Source organism: Diorhabda carinulata, chromosome 4 (genome assembly GCF_026250575.1).
Source record: "Diorhabda carinulata isolate Delta chromosome 4, icDioCari1.1, whole genome shotgun sequence".
Classification (NCBI taxonomy): Eukaryota; Metazoa; Arthropoda; class Insecta; order Coleoptera; family Chrysomelidae; genus Diorhabda; species Diorhabda carinulata.
The window spans coordinates 7,853,106-7,869,132 of NC_079463.1; the positions used below are offsets into that span (position 1 = coordinate 7,853,106).

General features: G+C 30.8%; 1 protein-coding gene across 2 annotated transcripts; it reads right to left on the reverse strand.

The window, feature by feature from the left end:
• Positions 1-355: 355 nt before the first annotated feature.
• On the reverse strand, positions 356-14,743 carry LOC130893017 (facilitated trehalose transporter Tret1-like). Of its 2 annotated transcripts, XM_057798779.1 has the most exons (3): positions 14,613-14,743; positions 7,984-8,098; positions 356-5,134 (listed from the first exon to the last, which is right to left on the reverse strand). In XM_057798779.1, exons 2-3 carry the CDS (start codon positions 8,084-8,086, stop codon positions 3,795-3,797), a joined length of 1,443 nt encoding a protein of 480 aa, XP_057654762.1. In that variant the 5' UTR covers positions 8,087-8,098; positions 14,613-14,743; the 3' UTR covers positions 356-3,794. The 2 variants fall into 2 exon arrangements, with proteins under 2 accessions (XP_057654762.1, XP_057654763.1); XM_057798780.1 differs by lacking the exon at positions 14,613-14,743 and having other exon boundaries at positions 8,010-8,100.
• Positions 14,744-16,027: the final 1,284 nt, after the last annotated feature.

Sequence of the window (16,027 nt, forward strand, 5' to 3'; positions counted from 1 at the left end):
GAGTGATTGATCAGTTTTTCCCCCTTAGATTTTATGAAGAATGGAGAGCAATTTTAAGAAAATGTGATTTAATTTATTACAAATATTCTATCGGAAAGAATTGATAATTCAACTACTGTATTATTTTCCAAATGAAAATCAAATGGACGAACTGGGCAAAATCAAAACAATATTTTGTGAGGGTTCAAGAGCAATAATGGAAGAATCAAGGTAGAAACTGAAAAATCAACAAGAAAAAGATGATCTAGATTTAAAACAATATGAAGACAAACATGAAGAAGAATAGGAACAATAGAGAAGAAAAACATAAAACTAATATTGGTGAAGGTGAAGTAAAAAATAAATATATAACACATTAGTGAATTTTTCATTTATTAATAAGTGAAATAAATTATAACTTTATACACGGAATACAACACAGAAATGCTTACAATAAGCCTGGAAAATATTGTATTATTAAATCAAGGTAGGTATATCTGGTACTACTGAATCAATATGGTTGTTAGCTTATACCTATACTAGTCCGGTCAATACAGATATTTAAAATAAGAAAAATTACCAGAAAGCCAAATATTGGGGGAGAGCCGAGGTTTACCATTACAAATAAAGTTTTTAAAATCCTCAAAGATCCTATGTGTGCTAAAAAAGTTATTCGAGGTCAAGTATCAAAATTTGAAGGTTTTTGGAATTTTCTCGAAACCGGTGAGTTTTGTCAAAAAAACCTCAATCCAAAGTTGTAAATCTTGAATTTCTTTACAAAAATGACTTCTATTAATTTAGTTACCATTCTTGAGATATCGCGATTCTAATAAGAGTCACTTTATCCATGACATACACACATTTCCACGCCACTTGTAAGGCAGTGTACTGGGTGCGTTTTTTTACCTTGGTTTTCCCTCCACCAACTGTCATGACAATTTTAAGATAATTTAAGGGGACAATAGCCGTCAAGTTCCAGATTTTACCTTATTTTTATTGATTATTGTGTTAACTATTGTTTTGATTTCTTTAAATATTTTAATCAAATTCAAACTCATGAAAGTCTACTTCAAGAGTCTTCTTCGATTTCTTTTTCTTCCTCTTCCTCTTGCTGGATCTCCATGAATTGTTCAAATGTGGTCTCTTCATTAAAATCACAGAATCTTCCTCTATTATACTCAACTGGATATTTGACAAGATTGACTTTGGAAATTGCTACACGCTGGACAACACAGCAATTCGACTTGTTTAGTTTTAGTTTTATTTTTAAGTTTCAATCGGTTCTAGAGTATTATCTATCAATGTCCTAACCCGGTCTTCTGAGTTCAGTTGACCAGTTGCCCAGCTATGTTTGAACTTGACAGTAATTTCGATTCCAAAGTTGAATAGCAGATGTCGATGTTTAAGGAAGACATGATGGTTGTACTTGTTTCTTGTTATCTTGTTAAGTCTCGGTATTTATCGATACAAATAATTTTTTAGGAGCTCCATAAACAGCGAAAAGAAAGCGAATTCCTTCTGTAATTATTGTTTGAAGTGTAGAATCAATGTCTGTGAATACTTTAACGCAGTCTTTTTTTTTTCGAATAATTTGAATACGGACGTTTTGCCCCTTTTGTGCATTGCTGATGAACTGAGACATTTTTGAGCTATAAAATAGCACAAATAACCTAAATGGTAGACGCTTGTAATAAGCTGAACCTTTAACACTTAAAGAACGAGAGATACGGAAAATAGAATAGCCAGATATTTTTCAAGTATACGTGGGTAGAGAAAATTCAGTTAGGGACTGACTATCTTTTGAATAAATGTTTTCAGAATAGTGTAATATATGTACTCAAATAGGTATTCATACTTGTCTGATATGTTTATGCGTATAATGTGACTCTTAGAATTACGATTTCTCAGGAATGGTAACTCTTACGAAAAAATTATTATTGAAACCATTTTTGTAGAGAATTTTAAGATCTACAGCTTTGATACAATTTTTTTTTATAAAACTCACTTACTTAAAACTCAAAAAACCTCAAATATTGACCTTTGACCCCGAATAAATTTTGTAGCACACATAGGATCGATGGGGATTTTTAAAACTTTATTTGTAATGGTAAACCCCAGCTCTCCACCAATATTTGGCTTTCCGGGAATTTTTGTTATTTTAAATATCTCTATTGACCGGACTATATCAAGTAATCGTAATAATTGGTTCAATCCATAATATATCGACGTAATTTGTGACGGATGTAACTCGTAAAAATAGATTCGAGGTTTTTGCTACAAATGTGTTCAATGATTTATGTCTTGTGTGTAATAGAGCGAGTATCATAACATGCAATCCAAACATTATAAGATAGAGTCTCTGCAATGCTCATTCGATAATTGTACTTTTGATGTGAAGGAAATGTAACTTTATTGTATAATGAAGTGTTCTAAAATTAAGTGACATTTGGTTTCCTCTCAACAGAGATAAAATAGAACTTTGTCAGTTATTTATAACAAACTAGCTTTTACCCGCGGCTTCGCTCGCATCGAATCCATTAAATAAGTATCAGAAATTATTATATATCAATATGATAACTTTATTTTATTGCTTCGTTAGTATTATCGATTTTTACAACATGCTTTATTGAAATACAATAACAAATGTTAAAATATATTTTCCTGTAAGCTACGGCAACTGCTATTTTCTGGTCTTTTTTGATGGACGTTAGTAATAAGTTAAGCAAAAATGTTTTTACGGTTCCTCCTGGTGCGTCGGTAAAGAAGAGTCCACCATTACCAGAGTCTATTCTACGTAAAACATGATGGAACTCTGGAAGTAATTGAGGAACTAATTCTGTCACTTAATGTTGTAGTCCTATGAAATCATTATCTAACTCTCGAGCAATTTCATTATTATTGACATTTTTTATTCATTGAGGGAATAACAATTAGAGGATGATTGTGATATTCCATTGTAGGGTCATATTGAAATCCAATATCATTAAATACGGACCACTCCTCACACATGAAATTTCGACGGCGCGTGATATCTATTTCTGCTCGATCAATTCTTCTAGCCTGTGATTGTTCTGGCGTTTCTATCGCTCTTCTAGTTACCCGCTGCTAAGCATGTCTTTCTAAACGACGTTGGGTCTGAAGAGGTGTTTCAGCAGCTCTCAAATCACTTTGTCGCCTTGCTTGCTGTTGTATTCTCAGCTCTCCACGAATCGAAGATTCTTGATTTCGTGTAACTTTTACTTTTTTTAGATTTACGCTTCCGACGCATTTTTTAGACATACGCTTCCAGTGACAGTCACCGAAGGTACCATTGTACCTAACCTTGAATTGGACGCATAGATTAAATAGACATTGACTTGACCGTCGGTAATATCGTAAGTCGATAATATAGTATTTAGGGTTTGAAGTTCATTACTGTATGTTAGATGGCGCTGAAGTAGCAAAATGTTGATATTTGTTGACAATTTTTTTTTTATTTTTGTAAAAAATATTTTATTAATAAGAAGTATACTAGGTTATTTCTAGTACTTCCCAGAATATGTGTAAAAAGTTTCATGATGATTCGTCAAGTAGTTTTTGCGCGAAAGCGTAACAAACACCCACGCTTTCAAATTTATAATATTAGTAAGGATAGTAAAGATTATGTCATAAGCTAGTAGCAGTATCGTTTGTTAATTATATTAACAAATAAAAAATATACTTGAATCATATTGAGATAAAACATATATAAAAAAATATCAATTCCAATACTTATATTGAAAAACCGTAATACGCACATTGTGATTATAAAATTAGTTTGCTATAATAATATTCTGTCATCTTTTCATACGCATTTTTAAGATGTTTTGAATGTCCTCAAAAGTTTTACCTCTAGTTTCTGGAATACGGAAATAAATACTTATAAGTCCAACTATACTAGTACTACTGCAAATCCAAAAGACGCAATACAATCCAAAATGATTTGCTATAAGAGGAAAACAAAAAGTATTTACGCTCGAGAAACAACCGACGCTTATCATTACTAAAGCTACACCTCTTACTCTCAAACGATCTAGGAAAACTTCTCCAGCAAATGCCATTGGTACACTTCCTAAGCCGAATGCATAGACAGTAATATATAAAACTACACATAGAATTGGTGCCCATTGTAAATTTTCAACTATAGGAGATCCTAAATGCTTTAGGTAAAAGTATAAACCAAGAAAAAACATAGAAATTGCACACAAAAACGTGGAAATTAATAGCAAAATTCTTCTTCCCAGTTTATCAGTGAAATAAGTCGCCATGGAAAATGTTAACAGTTTTACCACCCCCACAACGATGCCGACATGATTTCCAGACAGCGCGGATCCAGATTCATTGAATATTGGGGCGACATACATCACGATCACTGAGATACCTGAGAATTGTTCTATTATGAAAAGTTGCATGCTAAGAATGTATGCCAATCTTGCACACGGATCTCTAATTATCTCAAAAAAGCTCGATTTCTCAAATGTATCTATAGACGTTTCTTTTAACTTCTTAAATTCGAAATCCACATCAGTTGAGCTTTCTAGGCGTCTTAATTTGCGTAAGGCCTTAGAAGCCTCAGATAATCTATTTTTTGATATTAAAAAAACTGGAGATTCGGGAATGCACAAAGAGAATGAAAGATGAAGAATTACTGGTATTATACAAATTAAAGTTAAGTTTCTTACGACTGTCATAGAACCAAAAATATACATAAGGAGCATTCCAATAGGTAGATGCGTTGCCATCATACAACTTAATTGTCCCCTGTTATTTTCTTCTGCGATTTCGGTGTTGTAAACCGCAACTGATAATAGTCCTCCACTTAAACTAGCTCCTGTTACTGCCAATGATATGTAATATATAAATATATATTTAGAGAGAGCAGTTGTGATTAAACTACATAACAGTAATATAGATATTAATCTCATGGTTTGTTTCCTGCCAATTTTGTCTATAATTTTTGCCCAGAATGAGAAGGCAATTGTGGCGCTCAACCCTGGAATTGTCACTATTAAGGAGACTTCCAATGTACTTATCGATGATCCCAGAGGATTAATATCTGTATTATTAGACTGTAATTGAGGTAAGACAGGGGACGACCACGCCATCACCATTCCGTTGGAAATAATCAACAGATCAGCTAAAAAATATGGAAGAAATTATTGAAAGGCAACTACTTTCGTATTAAAAATAATTTGACCTCAGCTCACTTGACGGTGAGTTTGATTTATTGAAAATTATTAATAGAGAATAATCATTTTTGGTAATTACTTCTTTTTACTTGGTACAAGAGAATATGAAAAATTGAAATTTATTACTTTTAGCAGTTGTAGACAAGCAAAAACATATAAAATAAAAATTATAAAATCATATACTTCGAAACATCTTCCTTTCATTTTTATTAGTCTATGATCCAAACTAAGATTGTTCTTTTGAACTACTTAGAATTGCGAAGAAAGCAAACGGATGTTTAAAGCACAATTGGTGTGCTGAAAGTCTTAGTTGCTTGGCGTAAGTCCTTTTTTTTTGGAAAATATATCACATTTATCGGTATTGAGGTTACATTATTGATAATTACAGATATATATGATTAACTTCAAAAATTACTTATAAATACGATTATTAAGAATTTTCAACACTTCACACTTACCGTAGCAAATACAGAAAAAGTTAATCATTTGTTGGAACAAAATGAAAATAAAATTTTTGTATTAATCATGATTTGCAGTTTACATATGGTTGTAATTATCTCATTATTAGAATATCTTTAAGAAAAAAAACAAAGAAAACATAGAAAAAAATGACTGAGTTTGAAATGTCACTGTTCTAAAAGCGTAAAGTGCACTTTATCAATATTTAAAAATTCTCATTAGTTTTATTCCAAATCACAGAATTAGTTCGAAAGGATTTTCTACCAAGTATAGTGAATTTTTGGAATAATGGCATTAGTTTTCTTTTCTTCCATTTTTCACTTTTCAGTTTTATTAACTACAGAAGTTCTATTTTCATGTTCAATTTATTTTTTACTTCCATTATGACAATGAAAGAGTATTTTTAACTATTAGTTATTCATGAAATCATATAGGACGAGAATATCAGGATGTTTCAAGAATAATTTTATCTAATGTTCCATCGTTACATGGAACTTTTCGTTCATTTTGAGCGAAAAAAAACTCGTTCATCGTCTAAAGACTGTAGGCACCTAAGTGCTACCACATAAGCTTTTTTATTCTAAACTATTAACTGATAAAGTCTGATGAGGAAGGACTGTATGAACGATTATATGAAGTGCGAAGTATACTTTCTAAATTTATGCGACAAAATTCAGGAGATGATTGCTCGTATTAAAGAAATTTCCTCAGCCCACCCCTATCCGAGATATCACTTTTTAAAAGGTGGGTGACATAAATTGAGTTTTTATCATTTTTTTTCTAAACGTGTACGGCAATCCATGACATGTTCATCTATTTTGGTTAGAGGTGGTTATTTCCACTATTCATTATGAATCGTATTACATTCTTTACTGTTTTGCACTCAATTTTATTGAAAAAATTAAAAATGATGGTGTTTTTTTTCCATGTAGCTATTGGTTTCGGGAAGAGAATTTAAGAATAAAAAATTTAGATAAAAAGATTGCAAGTATTTATTTCATTTTAGAAAACTTCATCTTGAAAAAAAGTTTTGATATGAAGTAAAGTAAGGTTTGCTAATTTCACCCTCGTATATTGTAACAGGAATATTTAAAAAGTACCCGGGGTTAGTCCTTTGCGAGTGCACGAAAATTACAAAATTGTCTAGTGTCTAGCTACAATGAAATTTTGGGAAAACACTGAAAACTCTATATAAGTCACCACCTTTTAAGAGTGATAACATGGAAATTTTGTTATAGGATACACCCCTAGTACACGTATCGAAAAATATAAATAAAGAACATGTTAAAGGAATTCTTAAAAGAGGCAGAAGAAATAGGATTGGATATAAATGAAAATAAATCAAAAATTATGAGGTATGGCAACCAATTGAATAAAGGAACAATAAAAATAGGAAAGTACGAATTTGACCAAGTACAAAATGTAAATAATAATAAAAGACCAGAAGAAATATTTACGAAGCAATGATAAAATTGATACTAATGGGCAGAAACAAAGAAAATGACAGAGAAAGAAGAGACTAATAGAAATGAAGATAATAAGAAAAATATCATGACCAATCAAGATTGATGGAAATGAATACAGCAAACGTATGGATTAGGAAAAGTAATATTAACTTGAAGGGAAAGATATGATTAGATGATTGAAAAGCCCCAACAATAAGATACTTTGTGCATCTGTGGAGAGCAGGTCAATATTACAAAGGGTTACGGGGGCAGAAGAAGGAGGGGAAGGCCAAGATCAATGTGGTTAATAGAAGTAGAAGAGGATCTAAGTAGAATGGGAATGAAGCGATAGAAAGAAAAAAACAAAGACAGAAATTCATGGAGAATAAATAGCAATAGAGTAGAATAAATAAATAATGGGTTTTCATTAGTCAATTCCACGAGGGGTATATGAATTTATTCAATTCCGTCCAATGGACCATCCCTTGTTAGTCTATCATTATAAGTACTTGACAAAATTTGAAAGGATATGTTGGATCCAATGATACGTTAAATACCAGACTGGTATTTTTTAGTCAATTGAAATGATGCGAATTCTGTATGTAATTGATTTTCAATAAGTGTGAAAAATTTGAAATTTTGTATCGGCTGTATTCAATCACGTAAATATAAGGTGAGTTTTGGGTTATTTTTGGAATTTTCAGACAAATGGACAGATATTAATGTCTTAATAGTTTTTGTTACCCTAAATTATTCGCAATCTCATCTCAACTTTGGAAAAATGATCTAAATTTTCTTAGAAGAACTAATATATATTGCACGATTGATGGAAAAATCAGACTTAGCAGTGTGAGGAAAGTACTTCATTAACTAAATTACATATTATCAATTACCTATCCAACCACAAAAATAAATATACCATGGAAATCGGCTCTTTCTTGTATTGTTAATCAAATTGAATGATACATGGCATTCATCGGTTTTTTTACTTTCCATTATTACCCAAATCTGCAAAAAAATAATTTACTAATACTTGCACAACTACTGGATATATACTATTATGAAACGTGATAGTTATTCAAGTTTGTTATGTTATCAACATCGACAAGCTAAAGTTTTTATCAACAATAAAGTGAAATTAGAAATAGAAATATAATAATAATATATATAATAATAATATATAATAGAATAGAAATAGCTAAATGGATACAGAGGAATATGCAAATATTGCCTTTCTGTCGCTTCTACCAGAAAAATCGTGGAAGTGGCAAAGATTGTGGCAAACGAATGCTACCAATTATAATAATTATACTACCAATTTCCATATCACTTAATATTATTGAATTTTATGAATCCTTGATAGATTAATGTTGTTGATGAAATGAAAATTGAAGGTATTTTCCATGTTTATAGTTGAAACAACAATTTTTTTAGACTCGCGAAATTAAAATAACGATTCGTCATATTTTATTATCAATTTCAATTAGTTTGGGACATTTCCAATGGTATTTGTAGTATTATTACAAATATTTTTTCATCATTCTTGTTGTAAAAATGCTCGAATTTCGGGGATCAATTCGGAATACACTTTGTGAATTGATATTGTCTTCTTATTTTGATGTTAAAGAGCGATAAACGTTTCTTTCATTAAATTATAAATTTAAGATCCGATTTTTTGCTTTACTGCTACATTTTACGTCTTATGTTTGACGCATGCGCCCTTTTTGGTCTCACTATCAAAAGACTAGCCTTTATAATCGATTTTCACTTTTTAATGATGATTTTTCACATAATATGCGAAAAAGGTAACATTTCCAGTTTTGATTGTGATTGTTAATTTTTTTTATTCGAAAGTTCTTTAATGCTATATTAAATAATGGCATCTTGTCAATCCTTTTTTGTATGGAGTGATCAAAAATTCATTTATTTACCATCAATAACAAAATATTACATAGGAAGGTAAATAAAAGATTTGTGTTATGTCGATTGACCAATGCACTAACCATCATTTAGTTATTTTAAATCGAAACATTGAAACATTTTATTCCTTGGTTTGAGAATTTGCTAGCATTGTAAAAAATTTATAACAATAAACTGTTGTAACTGAAAATTTCAGATCCTCCCCTCAATTAACTCATTACGTTGAAGAAATACAAAAAACACTACAGTAATTAATCGATAAAAATCAAGGTTCATGTCTAATTTTTCTCAGATGCACCAAATTAGAAATATTGAATTTTTGAAGTAAATTATAGATACTATAAATGGAACTCAATGTATATAAATTTTGATTTTTTATGAGATGTGTAAACAAAAGAAGAACTGAATAACAAGTAAGTGAATTGTTCAATGTAAAGTACCCTAAGAGACCTATCGGACATTTACATATATACATACAATTATATCAAGACCCCAATTATGATAATTTAGATCGCATTATGCAGTTTTGTGACATTTCACGTGACCCCAACCAAACTTTTATTAAACAAATTAATTTTTCTGTTGTGACCAATTTTTATATGAATTTAAGTTGGTGATATTCACCCTGAACACACTGTTTACACCACCACTACACCAACACTCACAATTACACTGTCTGAGGCGCGTTTCAATAACCAAGTTATCGAGACTGAAGTTAAATTAAAATCTATTAACTTGACTTACCTATTTTATAGCAAATTTTTCACTAGCCTATTATTATTCTTTATTACTAAAGTGATTTAGGCTAGAAATTGCTGAATTTAGGAAAAGCACCGATACGTGCAGTTACATCCCGGCTGATTCATTTTCATTTTATTGAGAATAAAGCTGTACTCAACGGTTATGAGACAATTGTAGATAGGTTCCTCCACCGTCATGGGTTTAAGAAAATTTGATCTGGTACCATTTAATCCTGTTTATATGAAATGAGTGGAAGGAATTTTTCACAGAGTGGGTTTGAATTTGGTTTATAAATCCAGCTATACATTGAAACAATTGTTGGATAATCCTAAAGATAAAATACCAAATGTGAACAGAGTAGTATCTATGAAATTAGCTGTAGTGATTGTGACAGAAAGTATGTTGGACAGACTAAGAAATCCGTTAATGCATTTAGCTCATTTAAAATATGGACAAAAAGAAAAATAATTTAACTTGTTGAAAAATGTGTTCAATAATAAATTACTGAATGCATTGAGATTGTTTAATTTAAGAACAGTTTGAATAGGGACAAAGGACTTATTGACTACAGCCCATTCTATAGTTTGGAATAAATGTGTTTTCGTCCAAAAAGATTTTTCGAATTTTCAATTGAATCAAATATAAAAATTATTTGCTTCAACTGCTGCTTACAAAGTCAGAGTGGCTACAGCTTAAGGGATGATAATTTTAGCTTTAAAAATGATTATTCGCTCATATTCCTCGAAAAAAATTAGAAATGATTTCTGGAGGCTCTAAATTTCAAACTCTAGCTTTTCTTGTATATATCATCAATAGCAAAAAACTAATGAATCATTTTTGTGTAAAGTTAAAAAGTCTACAATATTGATATGACTTTTTTTGCCATTTTCTCATAATTCATAACAATTTTTATCCATATCCGAAGGATGATTTCAAATTGGTGAAAAATCTTTTCGGGCACTTTGATATGACTTATATCGATAAGCCAGGAATTCTCATTTGAAAATTTAATTTAATTGAACTTCTAACTTTATTTAGTTTAAATTAAGTGTTTATATTCCAAACATATCGATTTTAGAACAAGTACATGATATTGATTATTTAATTCTTGCAATTAAGAAGTTCAAAGTAAATATCAGAATAACTTCATTTGCACATAATAATTCAGCATAAAAAGTTCATTTTTATTATAGTTATAGCCTTCTAGAGTTTCTTTTTCAAAATATAATCAGATCTAAATTGTGAATATGCCTTTCAAGCAATGTAACCACAAAGGAATTTATTTGCCTTTAAGAATTCAAGTTTAAAGTGAATTTGTTCCAAAATTTCGACATTTAAATGAAGAAGTTACATCACCCCTAATGCAATAGTTGTTAGAAATCAGTACAGGTATCTACGTTATAAGCAAGTTATAGTATTTTTTCTGTAAAAGAAATCCCACAAAACTGCAGATATTTTTAATAAAGATTATATTATCCACTGGTAATGTATAGATACCGAAGCGAATAGTGATTTAATGAGGTACGGAAAAAAAATACAACATACCTTCTAAGGTTTCGTGGATATCCCCAATTTGTCCAATAGGTGATATTGTGTAAATATATTTATGAAAAACCTTTTGTAAAAATGTTGAAGCTTATATTAATATTAAATATGAGGAAGGACGAACTTGATAGTGATAAGTTATTATTCCAAGAACCCAACCTGTTGTATATATTTATGATAAAGCTGATATCAATAGTTAATCATATCCATTTGTATTAAATTATATTTTTAATTCAAACCAATTATTATAAGAAGTGCATAACTGCTTCAAACAAATGTTAGCGTTGTTTGGGTATTAAATATTTCATTCATGGAAAATATATAACGAATTATTTGTTAAAGAATTAACTTGCAGTCACGAAGATTTACGTCTCATATCATCACATCAGTATTTTGATCAAAATATATTTTCATTTGTGTTTTCCTATGAAAACAGTACCCAAAAAAGCAGTGGTATTATGTGTAAAATTCTTTGGAAATAATTTGATCATATTATTTTAAATCAGAGATATCAATCAAGTTGACGATTCAATCGAATATCCCAAAAATGTTCCGTTCCGTCCTTTTCTCAGTTTCAAGATAATACTCCCGATACCACATGTATCAGGAAGATAACAAAATACAGACTGTTTTAAATAAGAGGGTTGTGTAAAGACATTCCGATCTCAACCTGAATATGTTAGGAGTTATCAACATGAGCTGAGAAATATATTTAAGCATGCGTTTAGAAAATCTTACTAATCTTTCAGCCATTTTGAATTATTTGCTTCTGTATGAAAATCATATGAGTGAGTTGTTAAACATTTTTATGCAAATGAAATGAATTAAGTATAGATCTGTCATATTTGTTTTTGAAAGACAGTACGCCTAAGCAAATGAAAGAGGAGTAAGAAAACACCTTCTTCCATGACCCAAAAATTTTCGGCAGCCTAAATCAAAAGTGGCCAAATCAGCTTGACTGACGATGAGCGTTCGGGACGGTCAAAAACAGCAACAACCGACTATATCATCGAAAAAGTTCACCAAATGCTATTGAAAGATCGTCGGATTAAGGTTAAAGAATATAAGAGGCTATCGGTATATCAAAATAAGCATTTGTCATACAAGGACTAACGAATTTTGCATGCATAAGAGCTGGGTATCACGTTTGCTAGCACTATGAATCAAAAGCGCGTTCAAATGAAAATTTACCAGACCTTATTGACATGGGTTAAACAAAATAAGTCGATTCATAACTGTAGATGGAACCTGGATCCAATACTACACACCTGATATAAAAAAAAACAGTAAAGACAGTGGTTTTCTAAGGTCAAGCCTGCTTCGAAAAAGGCAAGGACGGTTTCAACGGCTGGATACCTAAGTAATAGTGACCGTTTATGGTATGGAGATGATATTGTGTTAATCGAGTATCTCTCAAATGGTAAACAATTCACAGGAGAGCATTTCGCATCATTACTTGATAAGGTAAAGGGAGAAATTACCAAAAATTGACCGCCTTTGAGGAAAAAGAAAGTTCTTACTATCAAGACAAAGCACTATCTCACACTTCACAAATCACCACAGTTAAAATTATCGACCGAGTATCGGTTTACAATTCTTTCTCTGCTTCTACTTACTATTTGAATGAAAACAGAATAGAGTACGGAGTGGCATACAGATGTTTTTCTCTCTTTATCAACAGTTTAATCACTCTCAATTGTTAATAATTGTTAACATGCTTCAGCTTCTGACATGTACTTATCTCTAGTTTTGTTTACGTGATTATAAAAAGTTATTTTATTTATTTCCATGGATTAGAATTATTTATTATTATTTGCAAGCCTAGTATATTGAATAATTGTTTTATTCAGGATATTATGTATAAGATTGTAATTAGAGTTCATGACTTTTTGATAAATTCTTAACTATACTTCACTACAGTTATCGATTGATAGTTCCGGTATACAGGGGTGATATATAATCAAGTAAATATACAATGTTCGTACCTTAAGCTAAAATCATTTAACACAATTGTCCGTATTTTGTATTATATTCAAGAAAAGCATCAGTAAACTTTGTTTTATAAGTAGTAATTACTCATTTTTAATTCCATCAAAGGAAACTCCATCATCAACCTGTCAGTTACAGATAGAGATTTAATTTTTCGATTCATATTTTTTAGTATATATATAACATAATATAATTAAGACTAAACAGGATTAAGGAAATTTTGGAAAACAAAAATAAATATTTGCAACCTAATGGACGATACTTTAATTGAATAATTGCAGTCGATATTTTCAAATGAGATAACGTGAATTGAAAAAAAAACGCCGAATTGATATAAAATAAGATTTTCTTCTACTAGACACTAGACACTTGGTGGTTATCAACCTATTTAATACTGAGATGTTGGCAGATTATGAATAAAAATTGATGATTTGCTAATTGAAATAGTAAAATATCTGTTCCTTTATAAAAATAGTCTAAATGAAGATTTCACAGTTTAATATATTAAGTTCATAGCTATTTATGTTGCTCGTTGCTTTGTTATGTCGAGACTTGTATTATTTTTCAGGAGATATTGAAACTCAAAGAAAATGTTAGTCGCTATATCTATATCGACATCAGAGGCTGATGAGAAAAAAGATTGTCTGTTTTAGAAATGCTCTCGGCCGAAAAACAATTTCTCAATAATATTGACATTTGTAATGAACAGGAATTCACTTTTTTATTAAAAAGGAGCTCCGAATGAATGTCAACTATCATTTGTATCAAAATATAACAGAACAAAATGCAAAAACGACTTTCACGTAAAGATAATTATTATTGTGAACTTCCATTGAAAATTGTGAACTCTTTTTCATCTGGAGGCCTATATCTATGATTACTTTCGTGTAATAGAGGTGAGTTGTTCTATTTTTCAATTGTGTTCATTCGGTCCTCGAATCTTATTAGAATTTTGGCACCACCTTCTTTTAGAGCGTCACTGATGCAGGATCTAATTTCACATGAGGAGTACAAGCATAATGAAAATAATTTTTTGCACTAAATTACCCTCGCATATATAGATTTGAAACTAATGTTGGGAATGAGTTATAAAAATTTTTTTGGCGACTTAAAACACTAACAAAAATAGTTAGCTGAATGCAGAGTGCTTATATAAACTCTATAAACTGCATTATATTTTTTGTTACTTGATGACCGATATATTTCAGTTATACACTTTTTCCTTACTTCCGAATCCTTCCAATGCTTTTCGTCTCATCCTAATCGTTTCGCAATTCTTTTCTGTTGCTAGTATTGTAGCACATAAATAATTCCAAAAGTACCTCACCTTAATCTATTGTCAAAGCTTCCGCGTAACCCGGAGGCAAAGTCCAGTATCTTCTAAGATTCTGAAACTATTGGTAATTTTCTGCATCAAACAAACTTCAAACTGCCAAGACCTTACACATTTTCATTATTATTATTTTATCGTTATCAGAAAGCGAAGGTGAAATTAGACATTTTAGTAGCATGTGGGTTGAATTGCAAAAGATACGGTTTGATACAGTTTCCTGCCTGATTTCTCATACTTTTTCCAAGTTCACAGAATGTTTCCAGATTCCGAACAAATAAATAAGAGTGATTGTCCATTTTTTTTCTTTTATACAGATTGGTAGCGACATAGAAATAGAGAAAATACAGAGTGTGGTACAGCAATATATCATGTGTAGCGATCACATTTGACCCGGACTGACCAAAAAAAATTTTAACATATTTCAATACAAAACTTTGTTATCGCTTTCAAAATATACTCCTTGCAAGGTAATTGAAGCATACTAATGGTTGATCCAATTTTCTATACACTTGTGAGCATCAGCTGAAATTGTCTAGAGCTTTTTAAACGAATTACTTATTATGGCTTCAATGGATTAGTTTAATTTGAATTAACCTCATGGAACTGGCGCTGGATCAGTGAAACTGATGTTGCAATAAATTATCTGAAAAGTACGTCTACTTCGGACAAGACCTGACCTGCGTGTACCTCCAACTTTTGGTGAAGCACGCTTCAAAAACCAAAAATAGATATATTCATGAGAAAATGAAAGCATCAATCTTGAGAATCTTATGCAGCAAGCATTAGATAATAATGAATACGAAGGAGAAGCGGAGTTTGATGATGTATCAGAAGATGATTAAGAAGGAAGGTCAAAAAGCCACAACAAAAGATATAGATATGGATTAAGACATCTCAGATTAATGAAGAAATTCACTATACTTTTTAGGAAAACATGACAAAATGAAGGGCACGGGAATGTTGGATCTAGGGTCGGAAATAAATATTTCTCCATCTATCCAATATCCAGAGTGCCAATAAGTGAATGAAGAAGATATCAGAAATATGGAGATTTGTTATAAATGAACAAATCCTAGACCCTCTCAGTACTTTAGTCATAACTAAGAGAGAATTGCTAGTTTAAGTGTTGGAGTTTTTAAATTGAAAATGTTTAGAAACAGTTTTTCATTTATGCTTTGGCCCCTGAGGTTTGACGACAGAAGGGTTTGAGATGAAAGATAATATTTCTATACGTTTAATAAAATCTGTGAAACTGCTTATAGCTTCAGGATTTGTAACAGTTTATGAAAAGTTTTAGAAGCCGCTGCTATTTCAAGCAGTTTAATCCGTCTAAACGCAGCAAATTTGTGGCAACAACCAGAAAGAGTAACAGTCCAAATGCAATTATGGAAAAAACGGATTATGGATTT